At 32.7% G+C, this 23345-nt stretch overlaps 1 protein-coding gene across 2 annotated transcripts in view; it reads left to right on the forward strand.

Annotated features, from left to right (window-relative positions):
* XRCC4 (X-ray repair cross complementing 4) overlaps positions 1-23345 on the forward strand; it is a 236707-nt gene that overhangs the window by 157448 nt on the left and 55914 nt on the right. For both annotated transcript variants that reach the window (XM_090278983.1, XM_090278984.1), the window contains one exon: positions 6-153. In XM_090278983.1, the coding sequence (XP_090135109.1) occupies positions 6-153 (148 nt within the window). The remainder of the gene's footprint in view (positions 1-5; positions 154-23345) is intronic.

Consider the following 23345-nt stretch of genomic DNA (forward strand, 5'->3'; position numbering starts at 1 on the left):
TTTAGCTACTTTAAGAAGAGATGATTCCATTATTTCAAGTCCTGATGTCACTGATATTGCACCAAGTAGAAAGAGAAGGCAGCGGATGCAAAAAAATCTTGGGACAGAACCTAAGATGGCTTCTCAGGAACATCAGCTTCAAGAAAAAGAAAAGTAAGTCATCCTATTCTTTGCCAAATAGTGATATTACATAAAAAATATAATACATAATCTTAAAAGTCATATTTCTATTCCTGAATTTAAGGCTATTTTTAAAGAACAAAAAATATTATTTTAGAAATTGTATAATGTTTAAATCCATATATTTACCCTGGTAGTCAATTAATTCCTAGTAATATTTAAAACAGAAGTGCCAAAAATATAAGCAAATTTTTTTCTTGTTTTTATAAAGTAATTAGAAGCGACATATACTAAAGTTACTAAAAATATTAGACTGCAGCTTGTGTTCATAAAGTGTTTCAATCTAATTTACTGTTTTAAAAAGACCCATAGAGCATTCAAGTTAACCACTTGATTTGGTTATGCTTGGAATTTTTTCATGTGAAATGTCTCTTTCTAGTCATCTATTTATTTTCATTTAATTTTGGACTTACATACTTTATTTTTATAGTTCACTCTTTAGTTCTGCCTACCCTCCCTTTGGTCTGCATCCCAATTTAGTTGTAATGAATTGAAAAGTTAGGTTAATAAACAAAGGAATATTATCAGTTGAATCAAAACAAATGTGCAGATCATTTGTACATTTGGATATATGTTCTGTATATCTGAGGATTTATTTCTTTTCCTTTACTTTTCATTAATTTGGCAAATAGTTATTGAACATTAGTTATATGACAAATGATATGACTAGTGGTTTTCCAGGTGTGGGATGAGGACCCCTTGGGTTCCCAGGGCATTTGTGGTGACCCACAAGGTATCTCTTCTTCAGTTCCACCATACCTGTGTGAGGCCAGATTTTCTTCATATACTTCAATGAAAATAACATGTCACATGTGATTGAGTGCAGAAGCTAATGAGAATATGATGATTTTTATTCAAACCAGCCATCAAACAGATTTGTAAAAGTGTAAAACATTGCCCTCACAAGATTTTTTCTATGGGAAATACAGTGGTTTTTTTAATAAAGGATACATTGTTTGTGATATCATATATTGGATTTATTTTTATTTTTAAATGAACTAATATTTTAAAATGTTTTTCAGTTTTAACTTTGAATATGAGAAATATAGTCTCTATGAACAAAAGTTCTCTGTTTTCTCAAAAACTTTAGAAAGTGTACAGGAATCCTGATAGCAAAAATTTTTAGAATTCTGTTATAGACGATGATGATGCTAAGACAGGCACACACAGTCCTTGCCTTCAGGAAACTGACAGCTTGGCAAGAGGGAGTTTTCGAGTTTGTTGCATAAAAATAAGAATTTTACAGTTAATACTGGAACTCTTTTGTATGTCTATTTATCATTGAGTTTTAGCCTCTCCACAATTGTCCTGACCTACTAGAACTTGAAAATGCTATCTGTATACTATGGGGGTCCCTTATGTCCCCAGACAATACATGTAAAAACACCGTGTGAGCTGCTCTTACTGGTCTGTGTTTATTATGTAAGTGTATTTGTTAGCTCATAATCCCCTGGATTCATGGAGTTCAGAATATTGTATTATCTCTTAAATAATGAACTAAAAATATTTCCAATTTGCAAACATTAGAGTAAGCACACTATTCCTGTAAGTTAATGGGGCAAAAATAAAATTACACTTTGAAATATTCAGGAAACTCTGTACTTCATTCAGTCAAACTGTAGGCAAATGAATAATGAATATCAGTTATATACCAGATATAATGCAGGATGCTGAGGATCCAGGAGATTAGAAGGTAGACATAGCCCCTGCCCTCATGAAACTTTTGGTCTAATTTTTTGTCTGAAGATTTCAGGGTTTAGGGGGAAGAATGAAATATATTGGTTTTATGTGGAAAGCTGCATCTTAAGTCTTCCTATTCTATGTGTGAACTAAATATAAGGTTTTAAGGTTACTAAATTTTTCTGAATACATATATTGCTTAAACAGGTTTCTTATAAGCATGGAACAATGATGAATGAAGTTTAGATCTGAATCAAAGACTGTATGTTTTATATAAGCTTTTACTAAAGGCAGTGTGTTTGTTTCTTACAACAGATAGGCAGTAAGTATTGTGTTCATTTTCTTTTCCATGTTTAGATGATCATGCCAATATTTATTCTGTATACTTAAAAAGTTGATATAAACCATATTAGCTTTTTGAACTGCCTGCTAATTATATCATTGTGGACCTTTGGGTTCAAATTCCAATAATTAATCTTTATTTCATGTTTTTAAATTTCAATATTGCCTATTTCTACCTTCCTAAATAGATTTTTACTCTGATAAGATCACGTTAGCGTTATCGGTTAGGTTAATGTGTTGTAGCTGTAGCCTCCGAAACAAACGTAGACATGGGTAGTTGTTACTTAGGGGTGAAAAGATAGTGGCCTCTAACTCTAAACTTCACAGTTCCCTAAGCCCTCCTTTAAGAAATTCTGTGTTCTCTAGTCCCTTCAGATATTCCCACTGGGCATCTTTTATATTTTTCTTTGGCTTCTCTTGGCTTCTCCAACTCTGCATTTCAAAAACAAAGGGGAAGGGGTGATCATAGATACTAAGTTTAATTTTTGTTTTTAATGTCTACCAGATTTTGTCCAAGCTATTCTATCTTCCTGGGATTTAGTTTTCTTATGTGTGTAATGAAAGGATTGAACTAGATCATATGTAAAATCTCTCCTAATATCTATAATTTTATTGTACTTTGAAAAATTTATCACTTTCAAAGCATAAACATGAATCAGCAATAAATTACGTACATGGTTATTAGCTATTATCAATCAAGATTCACAAAAATATAAGATAAAAATGTAAGATGTCTATGGGTGAGAAATTTATTCATCTTTTAAATTTATGTATTTATAAGTATTTCACAATGTAAAAATTTTAGTACATTTCTAAGTGCTGCGGGTTACTTTGTATGCTTAAAACACTAAGTACCATACTAATCTGAACTATTCTAATCTATAAAACAAAATTATGGTAATTTTCAAATTTATTTAAGCATTTATTACAATACACTCATTGTTACAGTCACAAGGTTTAGAAGAGAGATACAAAGAAAAATAGGCTATTATTTAAATCTCACACAAACCCTGCAAAATAGGGTTTCATTCTGCCAGAGGAAAAACAACCAGAAAGATATAGTAATTTTTTCAAAGCAGCACAGCCAATGTTTTCTTTTAAAGCCTGTACTTGGTCCATTGCCTCAAGGAGCTTATAATCTATTGAGAGACAGAAATATACACAAATAGTTTCGTGAATTCAAGAACAGAGTGAGGGGAATATACCAGCCTTAAGATTCTAAATTAAAATCTTTGGAATTAAATTCCAGTTTTTTAAAAATTCTATCAACAGCGGGAGTGATTTTAGGATCTCAGTGATTTTAGTGAATCTGAGATCCACTTTTGATATTTGTTAGAGAGATATACTCATCAACTAATTGATGAGCTCTCCAGTTCCATCTCACCAGCACGTCAATATTGGAAAGTCATGTATTATTTGTACATCATGTTTAATTTATGTTCATAGTTAAAAGCATAACAACCCAATTCCTTCAGAGTTTATGAGAAGGTATTATGAAGTAGTAATCATAATTTATCTGCATTTGATAAAAAATTACATTATATTTTAGCTGAGAGAATTCAATCAATTTGTAAATAAACTTTCAGAATGTCCAGGCAAATTATATATATCAAATATAAAAGAAAACTTTGTAGTAAATTCGTGTCAATAAAAATACTAAATCATGAAAATACAAAATAGTTTTCCCCTGAAAATGTGTCTGACACTACGATGGAAATGTTTATCATACTCTGTGGATATTATTAAAGTATACCGTATGTCATACTAACAATGGAAAAGTGTAGTCAAGCTCTGTGTAAGTATATTTGCTTTGGGTAATAAGTATGCCTAACGTTTTAGAAATTAATATTTAACAAAGTAGTGAAATTACATAATGATGATGCAATTCTGTCCAGTTGCTGCTTCTGACCTTTTCTTAGCTCCTTTCTCTGTTTTTCCATGGTAGAAAGACAACAAGCTTTTCCTCAGACTGATGCAAAGAACCAAGTAAAGCAAAGGTGACTTTTCAGAGTGTCTGGACTCTAAAACACCATTTAATGAGTGGATAACATCATGATTAGTGATAGATACTTCATTCATACAGGAAAATTTAGCACATTAATTTATTAACGTAAAAGCTGTAATGAAGATAATTTCTCAACTTAAAAAGTATATATGAAAATAATTATTCTTTAACCATGTGAGAAAATTAAGAAAATATTAACAAAAAATAGGAAGCTAAATAGAGCATTTATAATGGTCACAGTTTTTATAATTAAATAATCCAGCGTGTTTTGGAAGTTCTAATAAAAAGTTTCACTTCTAGCATCTTAAAATTATTTTATAACACAAGACAAATGTAATTTTCAAAGGCCCTTAATTTACTCTAAAAAATAATGATATCTTAAGTGGAAACTGTTTACTATCGAAATGTCCCAATTTTGTTAAATAATGTGAAAAACAATAATGTACAACATTACTCAATGGTTAAATAGCTTATCTAAATTCACACAGCTACTGGATAATTTTAAATAATTATTCAGTGGATTAAATCAATGATGTATTCTCCAGTGTTCATAAAAGAGAATAGAGACTTTCTTTACATGGATAAGTTATTTCAACTCACCAAATTTAGCCATAAAACCAGTTTAATTATTATTATTGTGTTATTACTATTATATTACCAAATTAAACTGTTAGTTCAGCATTTGTGAACTACAGTTTATGAAGCTATTTGACTACATGATATATCCTTTCAGTTTACTCTACTAAGGAAAATATTGCCTGCTCATACACCTGTAGTGTGGCAAAAGTAAATTTAATATTTGGATGGATATCTTAAGTATATGTTCTAAGGACCTTTAACAGAAGTAACTCTTGTATGATTGTTTTCAAGAGTTTTCAAAATTCTGAATACTTAAAAAGAACTTTGTATGAGAACAAAGATTCTACCATCTCATTTTCCTTCTATTCTTAGCAATATTTAACTAGAAAAGATTAACTGAGAGTGCATATATTACACAGGTTTTTTTATTTCTCTTAGTGGTGAAGAGAAGATTACACAGAAAGTTGTGTGTTTAGAGTTCATATTACCATGGTATATTAACCATTATGGCCCACTTAATTTATCAGGAAAGCCTGACTTTATTACATGTTTTCAGTTCTACACATATGTTGAATGTGAAACATTTTTGTCAGACTCTCACAATGATATTTCCTCTGTATCCTCTGCTTCTCAATCATCATATGGTTACCACATGATTTTGCATTGACTAAGGAAGTGCACAGTAGATACTATTTGTTGAGAACAAAAAAATTCTGACTATGGCTTCCATTCATTCATTCGTTCATCATTCATTAAACCGAACATTTTCTTGCTAAGCACCTGGGAAGTGCTGCTGAGAAAACTAGCACAATCCTAGATCTCATAAAGTCTAGTGTATATGAAAGAAGACAAGCTATAATTATATCATTACATAGATATATAATTGAAAACATTTGAAGGATTTAGGATTTCAGAATTTAGGGAACATGAGGAGGGGGATATGGCTTGAGGAGTCATCATTTGAGCTCTAATCTGAAGGATAAAGTCTAGTGCAGGCTCAGAGCAGAGTGCTTTAGCAGAGGAAGCAGCTTGTGAGCAGGCTCTCAGGTGAAAAATGTGAGTGATGGGAGTGGTGGAGCAAGGAAAGGAGGCTGGGAGCCTCTCAGAGGCCAGAAGAAGGTGGTAGTGTGGCCTTGGCTGAAAACTCATCTTTTTTTGTGTACATGATAGCATTTCCATTTTTCACATCACAGAGGACTTGTCTTCTGTTTTTCCTACCTTTTGATGCTGTTTTGTTTTTTAAACTCTTCTTAAGAGTTATAAAAATATCAGATTTGTTGATAGAAAACTCTGATTTGTTGGTTATTATTGCATCGTTTTAGATATCATCATTTAAAATTAATCTGAAGCTATTATACTTAGTTTCTTTTTCTCCTTTTTGACTCTGGTTTCAAATTGGTTAATGTACAATTTTGGATTGCCAATAATAAAAACTTTCATTCTTTTGAAACACAGGAAACTAAAAAATTGAAAACATATACTAAAACTTATGTTGAGTGCTCACAGGGCAAGTAACTTAAATTGGCAAGTGTTAGCAGTCCTGAGGTGCAGAATTGTGCTTCCATTTTGCCCCCCCCCTTTTTTTTGTAAATGTAAATTTGTTTTTCAAGAATATTTTTAGATCTTTGATTTCCCACTTCTAGTAAGACTCTGAAATCCTTAAATATGGCATATATTGATAAATATTCATTAAAAATTTAGTGTGACTAATTCACACAATATGATTATGCTTGGAGAACACTCATTCCATTCCATCAGCTAGCATCAACACTAAGAGTTATTATTTAACATAACCATATGTTATACATTCCTTGCTATTTACTATCTTGCATCACTTGAAACTGTGATTTGTAGAATTGCTCGGTATGACTTTTTAACTCCATATGTTAAACAAAATGAACCAGCTGACAAAAACTACAGAAATAGTAAAATTACTTTCACATTTATATAGTAAAATCCTGAGTGTCAACCAGAACAATGTGAAATTACTCTCTATAAATATACAAGAACACAATATGTATCTAAATGAAATAGCACTACATTCAGGCTCTATTAGTCACCCAGCTTAAATTTTTAATGAGGTCGTGCTTTATCATACAATATAATCAAGGAAGAATTTTACAGTTAAGCATTTTTCAAATTTAAGAGCTCTTAATTCTTCTAACATCCTAAATAAAAGACTACAATAAAAGCCTATTTATAGCATTCTCTTGATAGTACATGGCATCAATTGTGGCTAGGTAGACTAGTTGGAATATTTTAAAATTTTGATTAATTAATCCATTCATTATTTACTTATTTGGCTAAATTGAGTCAATATCCTACTCTCATTGAAATTAGCAACCAGTTAATGAAATTGACCAACTAACAAAATGCTCAAATTAAATGAGTTAATTAATAGTTTCTTGCTTGTTACATCTTCAACTCACTTTGAAATTCTTTTGCTTTACCTTCTTCTAGCTATTTTGTTTCTCATTTCTATAGATTCTCTTTCTTGAAAGGAAACTAGTTTTAAGAAATAATTGAAATTAGCTTCTGAACAAGGGGCCTATAAATGGAATTCTTGTCTCAGAATCTGGACTTCAGACCCCAGAAGAGGTGGCCATGAGGAAAGCCAAATCCAAGTTGCAATTAAATAAGGGTTATACTGGAAACTAAGACAGGAAGTCAAGTAGGGATATACCATACAGTATTAATTACCAGAACTGCAGCGTAATGCTCTTATTGCAGACCAGAAGTAACTCTAACTTAATTTAATGATCCTTAAATAATCCTTAACTAGGAAAAAGCACTTATCTGGATAATTAGCTAAATATACAGGTAGGAACAAAATGCCTCCAGCTCTGAGATTTGGGTAAATAGAGGGAAGAAAATCAAGATGTTTATTAAAGTTAGATGATAATGAGTCCAGAATTTGTTATTTATGATACCATTCATAGACTTCTTCTGTAGAACTAGATAAAAGAGATCTTAACAGGTATCCTACAAAGGGCTCCATGTTCAAAGAAGGTTAGAAATTGCTGTATCGTATAGCTCCCACACTTTTATGTACTCCAACGCCCCCTCAAACTTAGAGATTTCAAAATAAAAGCTCTGAGAAAACGCATAGTAGATAGTCCATTTGACTCTTGTTTAATCACTTTTCAAATGTACTTCAAGCATAGCACCCTCCTGAAATTTGCCTACCCCTTTCCCAAAAAAGTGTAGTAACATTCCTGGCATAACATTCTGCAGGGCCCTATTTGGAATATGACCTCTCAAAATTCTTAACAGCAATGATTTTAAAAATATAAGAATCTCTCTACCATAATTACAGAGTGTTAGGCATTAAATATATCTCAAGGAAAATATGGGAACACATAGGTATACTCCTAAAAGGAGCATTTCATCAGCACCTCAACCACAGGGTAAAACCATTAGAATAATTTGGGCCAAAAATACAAATAAATATGTGTATAAATGACTCATGGACATGGACAACGGGGAGGGATATGATTGTGGGAGAAGGAGTGGGCTGGGTGGGGGGGGAGCAATGGGGGAAAAATGGGACAACTGTAATTGAAAAACTAAAAATAAAAATTTAAAAAAATATGTGTATAGCCTTTAGGTAATTTTATATCTGTTTCTGTAGGCTAGCAAGTAAAAATATATAGTTTCACATATCTCATGTGAGGCCCACACACATGATTTAGTCTTCTATGTGATGGGTGTTTTCTGAAACACAGAGTTCTAACACACTATTCCCAAAACCTTAGAAATATTATGAAATTAAAACTTTTTACAAATGTTGCTCTTTCCACTGTAGTGAAGAAGTTTTAACTGTGTGTATTCTGAATCTTTAAGTGGTCCCATTAAGCAATTGTGTAGCTACATTTTAGGTGAGTTGTAGGTGGCAAAACATCACACACACACACACACACACACACACACATTTCTTAGATTGTTTGTGGTTTAGTTAGCCAAGTTTACACAATCTTACAGCCCACATGACTGCAAGGAGCAGGAAAAGACGCAGTGTATTTTAGCACAGTATTTCCTCACCTCTGTTGTCTGGACGTTCCAGTTTACCCACTTACCTACTGAAGGAATCCATTTATTTTTCACTAAAATGAGTTTTATTTTATTTGTTTTTTAAATCACGAAAGAAAAATATGCTTTAAAAAAATCAGAAAACACACAAAATAATGAACAAGGGGGAAACTCATAATTCCACTCACCTGGGACCAACCACCATTACATGGTACTCTGTAACACGTAATGGCAGACCTCTTCTTGTATACTTTACTTAAAACTCAAGGCTCATATTATTTATGATGTAGCCTGCTACTTTAAAATTTAGATATATATTATAAATGTTCTACTTAAATAAATACTTTGCTTTAACATTTTATATTTATAGCATTCCATTGTATAAATGTATCATAATTTCTTTAACCAATTCCTGCACTGTACATTTAGGTCTTATCCACACTTATATTATTAAAAAGAATTTGTATGTATGTTTACATAAGTTTTCATATAGGACTGTTATTTCCTTAAAATGAATTTCCAAAAAAGTGAAATTACTATGTCAGAGAGCATATGTACTTTTTTGTCCTTTGTTATGCTTTTCTAGAATTCCTCCAGAAGACTATAACAATTTGTAATCTTACAAATAGTATTTGCCTTTTGTTTTTTTGTTTTCCAATTCATTTTGATCACTGACAGATCATTTAAATTATGTAATAAATGAATAATATCTAATTGTTTAATTTTTATATTTAACAATTGCATAAGTATTTTTATGGTATGTATTATTATTAGAACTTCATTTTTTTGTTTATTATCTACTCATATTCATAACCTCAGCTGATTTTCACTGGAGATCTCTGCTATTGTTTTATATGAGCTACTTATAAAAATATTAATCTTGTTTTTCCTAACTTGTCATTTGCCCTCTAATTTTTGTTAATGACATTTTATATTTACATAAGATATTAGGTTAATCTATCAATAATAATAATATTTAACATTCATTTAATACTTACTTTCTAGATACTGTGCTAAGCCTGTTATATGCATTAGCTCATTTAACTATTTCCATTACATATATCAGAAAGCTCAGACCTAGAAAGATTAAATAACTTGCCCAAAACCAAATCCCGCATCTTAGATGGAAGATTTAGGACATCTTGTTCCAAAGACCATAGTTCTTAGCTATTTTATTATACTTCAGAAATAATAATAACTGATATTTGTTTGATAACTGTGTGCTAGGTGCTATGTTAAGTACTTAAGTTTCATTAATTCATTTAATTCTCACTGCAACTCTATTATATAGGGCTCTGTTTATATTCATATTTATTAATATTGAACACTTGAATAAAACTGAGTTTTACCAAGGTTTGACTGCTTGTTCAAAGCTTCTACACAGTAACACAGTAGAGATAAAACTGTAAAGCTCTGTTAGTGTAGGAATTCGGTTAACACGTTGCGTTCGGATGGCGAGAATTCTCGTCATTTGGTCACGTAATTTTAAACAGTTAAATAAGGTTATTTAGACATCCAATAGTAATTTTTCATTTGCTTTTTTCTTATTAATTAAGGATAGTAGTAGCTTAATTGTTAATTTTGTGAAGTCATTTCATTAATATTAGCAATATAACCGTATTTAAATCTTAAAAAACCTGCCGGAACAGAGGAGTAAAGGCATTTAAATACCCCGGTAGGCAACGTGTTAATAATACCTCCTGCCTACCTTTCAGCATGAATATGAGGGTCAAATGAGATCATGTGACTGAAAGCACTATCTCTGTTAGGACATGCTAGGAATGTGATGAACTGTTATTTTTAAAGTACTATTTTCCCTGGGTTTTCTGCTAACTCTTGGAAATCTATTCCTTGGAATTTTCAACCCTGGAGCATTTTCTTTCTTCGTAATTCTTATGGAGATGAGGATAGCCCATTCCCTTCTATGAGTTAACTCAGCAAATCTTCTTTCCTTCTATTTAATAATCAATAAGATAATTTTGGAGGAAAATAACACAATAGGAAAACCAGGTTTTAAAAGCAACTTATTAATTTGATATACATGTGTGTTTGTGTTCTATCATATTTTATATTAATTATTGAATATTTAATTTCCAACTCACTCAAGTATTTACTTATTTCTTATAATTTAATCATTTACATCTGCCAATTTAGAATATGGTAGCTGGCCATTCTATTCTTTCAAAAAGAACCTGTTTTCATACTTATACTTGTTTCTTAAAAATTTCTAACAATTTATAGCTTTCTTTCAAATTAAAACCTCAATATATTTTAAATGGGTGTGTGCTTAATTCACATGGAGAATATAATTTATCTGATGCAAATACCTAATTCTTGAAGATTTTTGGTAACTGAACTTTAAACTTCTTTAGTGTCAAATTAGGGACATAAAATGTATGTGCAATTGCTATATATTTACTTTGGTCATCATGAGCAAACCTCATTTTTTACACAACTTTAATTTTATCATAATGTTTATCTTAGTTGCAAAAGTAAACACAGTGTTGGTTTTAAATTGAGATAGGTTTTTATTAGCTTCACTCTGTGTTTACCTAACTGTTCAGGCTGCCGCTCTCACTTTCCTTTCTGCATGTTTTGATTAATAGGCCCTTGGACTTGTTCCAGAATATACTGATTATGGTCAGTCCACTTCAAAGATGATTTATTAATTGTGTTTGTGACTCAAATAATTAAGTAAAGATTGATCATATGCATTATTATATGTTTGCCAATAAAATCAGCAGTTACACTTTAAGATAAAGTATGAGTGGACTTTTTTAACTATACAGAAAGGACAAAATAATAATATTGTTTAACATTATATTCAATATTAACTATAGCTTTATGGCCTTTTAAAGAGTGATTATTAACTGTATCAAAGGCTTAGTGTTCTAATTACATGTACTTTAAGTTTTATTTTAACATACTTTCAAAATAATACGTTTCAAATGAAATTACATACATGTTTAAATAAAGTATTTTTATTTTTTATAGCTTACCCTGGGAGCAACCCTTACTATAATTCCCTCAGGCTATTGTATGCATTTAGATTTCAAAGTACTGATAGACTTGAATTTCTTTTTGATAAAATTTTAATAGAAAGCTGTTATAATTTTTCTGAGTTTTAGACAAAGGGATTTCATCATATATTTTATATATATTATGCTCCTATCATTTGAAAGGGGCATAATTTATATTATTACATTAAATTTCTCTTAATTTGGCTTGATAATAGTTATTGTTTCAGACATTTTAAGTACTCTACCAATATAGGATAATGTGTAAATATTCATTATACCTCATCAGATGGGTTATTAAGCAAAGGGAATGATTTCCTGCTCATAATTTATAGTTCAATATTGGAAGAAAAATGGGAATATTTACTTTTTTATTACTTGGTATGCTATATTCAAAATTTATATTTTAACAATGAAATTCCACCACTCAATCCATCTACTGTGATATACAACTAAATGTTAAATAGGTATTTGGTATTAAAACAAAATGAAATGAAATAAAATATTTTATCACAATAGAACTAAAGCTGTTGTTTCATGTTCTCAGCTTGTGTGAAAGTATAAACTAGTTATATCAAAATAAAAAGATATAAACCTCACAAGTAACTGAGATGTTGGCTAATGGAGTAAAGAAATCAAATATGAGAATAAAAAAACCAAAATGAGCAAAAAGTCCAAATAAAGAAATTAAAAATGTGTAATTATCCATTAGTATGATTCAATGATTTTGGGGCTTTTTTCTGTAAATTACTGCTAAAGGATAAAAAACACAGACATGCCTTGTTTAAACATCATTATTCAAAAGTATTTTCAGTAAAATTTTAGGACATATACATTGTTTAATTGAAAATTCTTCACAATAATTATGTTTGTAAATAATCTCTTAAAATTATAATTTTTGTATCTTAAATTTATGGATGTTATTTTTTAAATGCTACTCTCATAATAAGTGAAGATAAATGATCAGTATATCAAGGGAAGCAATGTTGAGCACTTTGTCCTGTGTGTACCGCTTCTAAAAATACAGAATGAAGAAGCTGTCATAGGCTGTGTCTTCAACAACTTTGAATATGAAATAAAACAATCAGGGAAGATTAATCAGTAGTACACGTGTATCTTTTCCTTTTGGGGCACAATATTTTCTTACAAACTATATGTAGTATGTATAAGCCAAAACATGCCAAATTCCATAATAGGTCCAAGAACTATGAAACTTTAGAGTCAGGAGAGTTGACATTCCATTTGGAGGACTGTGGAATAAGGGCATGTGATAAGATCAGAGAAAACTGGCTAAACTGAGGCATCGAGTTTGACTTTGTAGCAGAATGGAGGTTTCTAGAGACATAAACTAAAGACAGATAATGCAGAGACTAATCATTGAACCCAGTATCCTGACTACTTTTCTTTTTAGTAACAGAACCACCTTTCCGCCACCTTGTCATCCCTAAATTTTAATAGGGCAACTGGCTGCTGTCATAGAGGCGACATTTCCCAGTCAGTGAGACAGGGCCCGGTGACAAAGTCCTTGCCAACAGCATGTAAATGGAAATGATATATACAATTTTAATATCTTGTCTACAGAATGATTGGACATACATTCCCCTGTCTGTCCCCCTTCTCAGCCCTTCTTCTGACTAGGATCTCAGGGAAACGTCCTAGGACACGGCAGAGCAACGAGAGAGGAAGAATCATAGTCCGTGGAGGGTCTCATGGAGCAGAGCAGCAAATCCACTGTAGACCACCCTACTACCTGGAGACTACGTCTGGCTTTATTGAACCATGGTACTTTTGGGGTCTCTTTGTTATGGAACCGGAGATAGCCCTTAATTAAAAAGAAGGGCTTTGCTTTCAGAGTAACAGAGTGCATCAGGAAATGCACGGAAGGAGACGGGGGACCAATGACCATTTCATGGGTTCATAGGGATGTGAATAAAGCTGGCAAGGTGGACAGGATGCAGGTCACAAGGGACTTAAATGCTAAGCTGATTTATTTGAACTTCTTTCATGAGTTGAATAAGGAACTGTTAAAAATTTTGAGCCAAAGACCGGCAGAATGAACAGTGCTTTAGGAAAATTTCCCTGGAAACCATGTATTTGATGAAGGGAGTTTCTGCAGACTGGCAGTGAAGAGAGGATATTACAGAAGTCCAGGGAGAGTTCTCTGAAGAAGGTTAGTGATTATAAGTATAGGTGTGATTAGAAAGGGAAGGAAGGGATGAATTGAGAAACACTTAAGGTTGCTATTCTCTTACTACTAATGACCTAGGAAGCCTCGTCAGATATTGAAAACTATTGTTAAACATGGTCTTTATCAAAGTAAGCCATCTATCTTACTTTAGAAATCAGCCTACCACAAAAGCTGGATAATGAAACTTGGTGGTCATGAACCTTGACTTCCCAAGAGACTGGAAAATTTTTCTTTTCCAGGCAGGCATATTTATATACTCAAGTATATATACCCAAAATTAATTTTATGTTATTTTACTTCTTTTCATTTATTTAATTTCATCAGTAAGATATCTTCAAATCATACTTTCAGGAAGGTTATCACTTTGAAAGGTATACTCTAACCTCTGGAAACCTTCCTTCCTATAAGGATTCTTACTAGCTCCAGCTACAAGAAATATTCCTTTTGAACATGTATTTTTATTTCAATTTATAGTTATGGAATTTCTCTTGCTTGGAGATATAGATATTCTTCTTATAGACTACATAGAAAATGAACTTCTTTACTGTCAAAATTTGTTACGGATATAGTGCTGATTTTACAAAGTGTTTTGCCTAAGGCAAAAATATATGACTTTGTAAAATTTTCAGACCGTAAGGGATAAAATAGGAATTGTATTCAAAAATGCATTGGCAAACTAATGAAGTTATAAGACCATGGTATAAAACCAAACAGACTTATATATCCCTATTTCAAGAAAACCAGGAAAATAATAGTTTTTTATTTATTGAGAGTGGTTTTTTTCTCTTTTTTTGGTTAAGCAATAAATGATACTATACTCCTAGAGAGCATAGAAACCATTAAACAGGTTTCATCTTATTCTAACTACTATGTGTGCAAGTAAGACAAATGAAAATCTTAATATCTTACCGAATAATAAGATGGACTCCTGGGTCTAAAGGATGATTTGATTTTTTATATATCAACTATTAAGTATAAACACCAGTAACTTCTAAAGGAGTAAATTAATCCAGCATCAGAAAGAAAATGTAGCATTACAGATTATCATTAGATGTGGTTATAGGCCTCTGCGTTTTTATCTTCCCCTTAATATAATAATAAAGTGCCTACTGCATGCCAAACACTCTGCTTGATGCTGGGGCTACAACACCAAACAAGATAGACCAGGTCCCTCCCCTCCACAAGAATATGCTGTAGTTGCAGAAACAGATCAATAAATACAGTGTGACAATGAGGTCACATGATATACTTGTAATAGTTTCAGGTGCATTTGGAATGCCTAATGAAAATGAATGCTAGAGGTAGGCACAAATAACACAAAATAAAAATCATTACCTTTTTTTCATTAACCAAGGATGGACACACAGATAAGTGACTTCAAATGAAAATATATACATGTACATTAGATAGAGTTCAAAAATTAACCTCCAAAAATGAGAATTCAATGCAAGTTGACAGTTACAAGAAAGGCAAGATTCTACAACTAGCACGGTGCCCGCCACACACTAGGTACTTTATAATTATGTAATTGGGGTAATAAATGGATCTTATCTAGAATGCGGTAAAGTAAACATTAAGTAGATCTCACCCAGCTGGGTCTTCCCCTTCTTTTTATGTGGTACTATCTTCACAGTAATGAAAACCTGAAATTAAGAAACATCTTATCTTCTCCCTTTCCTTCACCCCCATGCCTAGTTTATTTGCTGGTCTCATACTTTACTCCTCCAGATGTTTCTTAGAACCCAGTCGCTTCTTGCTCGCTTCTACTGCCACTAGCCCAGTGTAAACCACAATCATCTTTTGCCTAGATCACTGCAGTCTGCTCATTTTTGATCTCCCCATTTCACTCCTTGGCCCTCTAGTCCTCTAACCCATTCTCCACATAGTGAATTTCTTAAAAAGAAAATTAGGTTGTGTATTTATGCATCTCCCTTTATGCAACTTTCTATCCTTCCCTAAAATAATCCAGTAGCTTCCTATTGTACTTAAAATCTAAACTCATCACCATGGTTATATGCTCTGAATGACCTTGCCTTCCACCCTTTAAAGTACTGTGAATGAGAATCTACTATATATGCCTATGTTCCCCAAATCTTTGTTAAACAAATTATAAAATACCCAATTAGTTTTAAGGTGTGGGGCAAAGTCATTCAGATAAGGGTAGAAGTAACCAGAGAGGGCTTTTAGGCTCAAGGGAGGTTTTTGCTTGTTTGCTTATTGAATGTAGGAGGTAAGGGAATATGTTTTTATGCTTTTGGTAATGACAGAGTCAAGTAGAAAATATGATCTTGACCAAGTTACTCAACATTTCTTGGCCTTAGTTTTTCTCTCTATAAAATGAGGGACTGAAACAGATAAAATTATCTTGATTTACTTTATATGTAGAAAAACATCATGCTATTGTGGTTTAGTGTGTAGATTCTGATATAAAACTGCCTGAGTCTGTGTTTTAGCTTCACAACTTAGTACCTATCAGATTTTGGACATCCCACTTAGCCTCTCTATGCTTTAGATTCCTTATCAATACAAAGAGTAATCCAGGTTTTGTACCTACCTGGATTTGTGGGAATTATGAGATAGCACACATTAAATCCTCACTTAGCACAATGCCTGGCACGTAAATAGAATTCACTACATGTTACTATTTTTTACTATTTATTACTATTTTTATCATTTCATTTCTAAGATGCTATTGGCTGTGAGTGAATCCCATATTTATATCACATGTTCTTTCAACTCTATATACCCTATAATTTCTATAATATTGTTATAAACAATGATAATTTCTATAAGTGAGCCAGTAAGAAGTCCCATATTTAAAACAGGATTCTTTGGAGGAGACAGTTTTTCTAATAAAAATATATTCAATAAGTATTACATTTTGAAGGCCTATTATTAGGCAGGCTTTAAGTGATACAACAGTAAACAAAGCAAAGCTCCTGTTCTGATGGAGCTTCATCAAAAGAGAGAGAGAGAGAGAGAGAGAGAGAGAGAGAAAAATCTTGAACTCATCACAGATTTCAATTCCTTTTCAAAGTCCTGCAGGATATATTTGACAATTTAGAAAAGCAGGTATTTTTTTTTAAATAAAAATGTCCCACAAAACATATACATTCTATTCACATACATTCTATTACAATATTAGCACAATAATTACCTGAAACAAATGGACAAAATAAAAAGAAAATAGTAGAGGAATAAAAATTATTGTCTGCTACTTTAGATTATCCACATTAGTGCTCCCCTTTTTGCTTGAAATACAAATGGGAATGTAATAAGTAATACATTTAAAAGTGTTAGAGTAAATCAGTGATCAATGATATACCTAAAATTCAGAGTAAATGAGTCATTGGATTGGATGACTTATCGTTATAAATTATTTGAAATGTAGAATAGGGTTACAATAGTTTTAAAATTTAAAGAAAAATGTAAGACACAGTAGAAAGTTAAGCAAAATAACATAAATGCCAGGAGAAGTACAAATTTTCAATATTTTAGGTGACTTTAACCAAAAGAAATTTCAGTTGGATTCACTGAAAAAAACAAAGTATATTAGTGGTTCTGAAATATAATCCAGGAATACATTTAAGTTACTGGTTGATTAAATGAACTAAATAAAATCCCTTTTGTTTTCCTATATCTAATCTGTATTCAATCTATATTTTAAAAGTTGTTTGATCAAGTTGTACATTTGAAACCTGCATGGTTTTGCAAACTCACCCATTTAAATTCAACTTAAAAATTTTTATTGTATTATATAGAAATTCTCCTTCTACCTATCTGCCTTACCTGCTAGCTCCTTCAGAAAAGGGAATGATATCCTGCTGATAATCAATAAAAGTGAGCTTGAATTCTGAGATTAATTTAAACATAATAGTTATAAATGATATATTATCAAACACCACTGACTAGACAACTTTGAGATTAGAGTAAGAGGATGATTTCTAAACTAATGACAGCACATTTAAATCATGAAAAATAATTATTAGTAGCAAAGTTCTCAAGGAGAATTTGACAGATATTCACAAGAGCCCAGACAGCCAAAAAATAAACTTTTAAACTTTATAAATTATCACTTTCTTTTCTTCTCTCCTTTCCCTCTTTTTCCTTCTTCACCTTCTTCCTCTTTTAATTAAAGGTTAAAGCTCTAATTGAAAGCCCTTTTCACCCAGTAATGTTCATCCACTGGCCCTTCTGTGTTGTATCATATGAATTTTCTACATAAAGTCACTCATACAGAATTGGAGTCATATTCTAAGTACATACAACTTGTGCATATGCAGCAGTCTTTATTCCCTTCTTCAGCCATCAAGAAAAAAAAAAAAAAGGCAGCGGGGAAAGATAGGAGAAAAGAGCAATTTAAATAGTTTTAGACATTCTATTCAAATATATGCCTGGGGGTGAGTGTGAAACGGGAAATGCACCTTCTTTCCCTGTACCTCTCTGAGTTCCCATCATCCTTCTGTAACATAAACAGAATATTTAAAAGATAGACCATCTTTATATAACATGGCTACTAAACACAAGGCAACTACTTTTATTTTCCCCTGCTTGGGGAAAACAAATAGCTATTTATCAAAAATAGAAGGAAGACCTTGTGATTCTGGACCATCTGAAATTGGTATTTTATGCTGGAGTGTAATATTTTCCTAAGGATTTTTCAGGATAGTTTGATTTTAGCATTCAGACCTACCATTAGAATCCAAACCCTACATAAGATATCACTCCATTAAATATGGAGGCAGTTTCATCCTCTCAGTGTTTTCTTCTGCAAGGTAAGAGCCTAAGTTGATCAATATTCCCAAATCTAATATCATTTCACATGGTCATTCTCCTGGTTGCTTTTCACTGAATGCATGTTCATTGTTTCATTAAAGTCATGTCCCCAGAGCCTGCTTATATCTCAGATGTGGTGTGGTCTATACAGGGAATAATGGGACAACACACTTCTAATGTTGATGTGAGTATTCCCTTGCTGTCACACTTTTCATTCCTGAGATATTGCAATGAAAAAGATAATTACAATGGCCCTGACTTTCCAAACTCCAGTCATGCATGGGCCACCATTTAGAATTGCATTGTATCTGAGTTTCACCAACTATCTCCTCAGTTTTTGCCACTTTTTGATAACACTGTACTATTAGATAATTACTTATTGAATTACTGAACTTTTTAAATTAAATAAGCTTATTTAAAGAAGCAGCTACCCTTTTTTGTCTTCAACAGGAAACGAGTATCACTTAAAAGTAAACAAAATTTAATGTAATGTAAAGTTATATCACTTAAAGGTAAACCACATTTAATGTAATATAAAGTTAATAAATACAAAAAATATAATACTATTACCTGAAAACTGCAACTAATTTCTCTCTCTCTCTCTCTCTCTCTCTCTCTCTCTCTCTCTCTCTCAAAAGGCCTACTGGCCATCAGCTCTTTGAAAGAGATAGCACTAATTTTATAGTGAGTTGCAGCAGCCAACTATAGACTAAGGGCATCAATCAGAGTAAGGAGTTAGAGAAAGGAGGTAGATATCAATTTGACAGTTGGTTGCTGTGTGATTTGGAGCATGCTACTTAATCACTCTGATGCTCAATATTCTAATTTCTAAAATGGGAATAGTAATACCCCCCTTATTAAAATTAAGGGAGGTGACAAAGATAATGTGCCAGGTAAATAGTAAATGTTCAATGCCGGTAACTTCTACTGCTCTTGTTCTTGTTCATTTTATTTTCCCCTTTCAGTGCCCCAACTGTAAGTTTGAATACAAATTGTCTTCCAAGTCAAGTTAATTACTTTTGGTAAGATTATACTATGAAAGCATTTAGCCTATACTTCATTGTGTTTAATAATTTATAACTTAATAATTTTTTATCATTGAAGATTCCAGAATAATTAGAAAGTAGCCAATTTAGAAGTGTTATGCTATGTAATATTGGGGCTTGCTGACCCTGTGTATCATAAATACCTTTCAACACATATTTGCTGAGTACTCAGCATGAGCCAGGCACTGACCTAGGCATAGAGGATATGAGAGTGAGCAAAGCAATTGACATTACATTCTAGTTGTGTGAAACAAGCAAAATAAACCAATTAACAACACGTGTCTGATAATAATCAAAAGATAGGCATATAATTCAAAGATAGTGATGTGATGGTTCCTCCTTATATGGAGTGGCTTAAGCTTTGTGAGGAAATAGTGAGGAGATCCTAGATCCTGGGTATGTTTTAGCAATAAAGTTGCCAAGACTCGCTATTGGGTTTCACTTGGGAAAATAAGGGGAAGACAGGAATAAGGAGGATTTATGGTTTTGGCTTGAGAAACTAAGTGAGTGATGCAGTTTTCAGACATAGGAAGGATAGAGAAAGAAGCAGAGCAGAAAAAATGAAAATTTTCTATGTGGGCTAGGTTAAGTTTTAAATACTTAACAAACACCAAAGCAGAGATAGCAAGACATATGAGTCTGGAGTTTCTGGAAGAAGCGAAGTCTGGAGATAAAGATGTGAGAGTCCTAAACATTTGGGATTTATGGTTATGATCTTCAAGTGAGGACATCAGCAAGGGCTGGGTGTTTCTCTTCAGCAGTGCCTGAGTGGTTCCGAATGCATAGCTTTAAACAGCAAACATTAAAGGTAAAAAGAGAGATATTATTGTAGTGTCAGAGTTCCAGGCTTTGTTCTTTAATAGATTATAACATCTGTGGAGAAATGAATTCAATCCATTTTTTATTGTTTTATGTGTTATACCTGAACTTAATAGCCAGGAGATTGCTTTCCGGGCTCTCAAAACATCTGAACAATTTAATTATCCGTTCCTGGAGACATTAGTATTCTATCAGAACTGGATTTTAAAGTATATATATAGTATGGGGGGAATTTCCAAAAGGTCATAATTACTTTACTTAAATCACACTTTAAATTGAGCTTTTCTCTTCAGGCATAATTACTGAATCAGAACAATTTTGGGGGAGCCTTTTAAGTCATAGATTCTGACTTCACTCGCAGCCAGGTAGAGAATATAAAAAATGTGAAACCATAACAGAGCAATTATTTGGATGACTATGATAGTCATTAGTTCTGTTCACTAAATATTTCCAGCTCTCTGCATTCTGGACACATTGTAAAACAACCTTATAGATGTAGTTGAGTGAGGCTATGAGACTAGTTTTTGGTAGCAAGTTTTGCCAGAGAACTATTTTTCTCTCTGCTGTAGTGACTGGCAATGTTGGTAGCTGACCTGTCTTCCTAGGTCCTGGAATGAAGACAACCTAGAGTGGACTTCCCAGGCCACCCCTGATGGACATGACATAAATGAGAAGTTAAAACTTTGGGATATTTGCTACTGTGAGATAGCCTAACCTCTTCCTATAGACACATTTCAGAGACTTGTCCTCCTATAGCATATTCTTACCACCATTATACTACTGTCTAAAAAGTAGCCACAAGACAGCATTGATTGAAAGTTCAATGCCACTATCATGAAGTAGATATTGCCATCTTTACTGTAAGCAGAGTAGTGGGTCAAAGTAAACCACTGTTTAGCAGTATTATTACAAACCTAAAAATATATAACACTTCCAAACGTTACAATTTGGAAGTTTTATTTTCTCTCCTTACCAATGTAATTTTATAATAAAGAAACATTGGGGCAACAATTTTTAAATAATTTTGTAAACAAATTAATATATTGCTTAATTGATTTTCACCTTTTTCTCAAGCAGGTAGTGGGAATATATTTTATTATTCACAGAGCTATTTAACTAATGGCCTTTTATAAGCTCATCTTGGTCCATCAGACAAATGGAGCCCAGCTCTCATCCAGAACGTTAAGAGAAAACACTCAGCTTTGACAGCACGTCACTCCACCAAATGACTTCACTTTCCATTTGCTTGCTTGTTGTCTGTCTCAGTTATTCCTTGAACCAAAAAAAAAAAAAGGTGCTAACCAAATTAAAGCCGTAGTCTTCACTCCCACTAAGTATGTGGAGATTAACCGCAATGCAGATGATCCAAGAACTAATAAATTGAGTAGTTTTTAGTCATAGAATTTTTGAGTTTGGAATAGAGTAAGATAGTCCTATTCCTTTACTAAATACTTAATGATATCTTTATACACTGTTCACTTTAAACGACCATAGAAATGTTAGCCAAATGAAGAATGGTAGGAGGGGCTTTATTTGTGGTCCATGTCTGAGCCCACTGTCTATCTCCTCATGATTTCTCTATCCTCTTTCCTGAAGTTTAGTTTAATGTAGTGTTTGCCTACACTACACTAATAGTATCTGTAAGGGAAAAAAAATTCTGGTATTCCAACCTAATGCTTTCAAAGAATCTCCCCTAGAGCTGATTAATTATAAACTTAATTACATTCTGCTCAAAAAGACATTACAATACTGATATAGTTACAAGAGTATCAAGCAAGGATATTGGAGACCCGAGTTCACATGTCACCTGTGTAATTTACTAAATTGTATGCCTTGTTTAACATGTTTCAAATCTGTCTCCTCCTTTCCAAGTCCTTGTCTTGCTTTGGTTTAAGCCCTTGTTGTATAGCTTCCAGAGTGATCCTTCCAAGATGTTCATCACTTCAAGTCTTTAAATGAGTCCTTACAGTTTTCAGGATAAAGTCCCAACCTCTTAGCTTAGTATACAGAGCCTTTCCCGAGCTGCCCCTTGCCTCTCTAGTCATAAGGCTGTAAACTGGAAGCCTGGAAGCCAAATTCAGTTTACATATGTGTTTGTTCTGGTTTGTACCATGTTTTCTTACCAACACTTGATACCAACATTAATATCAAAATTGAGATATTTCTGGCTTCTCCTGAAATTATATTATCTCCTCATATGGTAGCAATAGTCTATACTGGCAGAACAGTCAATATATATCTTTAGAGAGGACATTTACTCTTTAATTTACTACAGTCTTTATCCATAAAGGCTCTCCCGTTTATGTATCATAACTTGTGGGCATTTGAATACTCATCCCCTATCAGCCTCTTAAGCCACTTTTTAATGTTCATTCTTTATAGCATTAAATTGTATCAAGTTCTTCCAACATTTCATGCTTATCTTTCCCTGGATGCCCTCCTCCCTTTCCATTTCTTTTTGTCACTGACCCATCCTCTTCCTTCAAAGTACAGTGCAATGGTTGCCTTCAGAAAACTCACCCAACCTCCCTTTCTCATGTACCCACACCCCCTTGTTCTCTCATAGCATCTACCATACTGTTTATTTGTTGGTATCCCCCACTAGGCTATAAACTTTGGGGGAACAGAGACAATGTATAATTTGTCTCTGTGTCACACTTTGGGCTCTAAGGAGCCACTGTGGG

Source organism: Furipterus horrens, unplaced genomic scaffold (genome assembly GCF_987537825.1).
Source record: "Furipterus horrens unplaced genomic scaffold, mFurHor1.1.pri manual_scaffold_5, whole genome shotgun sequence".
Taxonomy (NCBI): Eukaryota; Metazoa; Chordata; class Mammalia; order Chiroptera; family Furipteridae; genus Furipterus; species Furipterus horrens.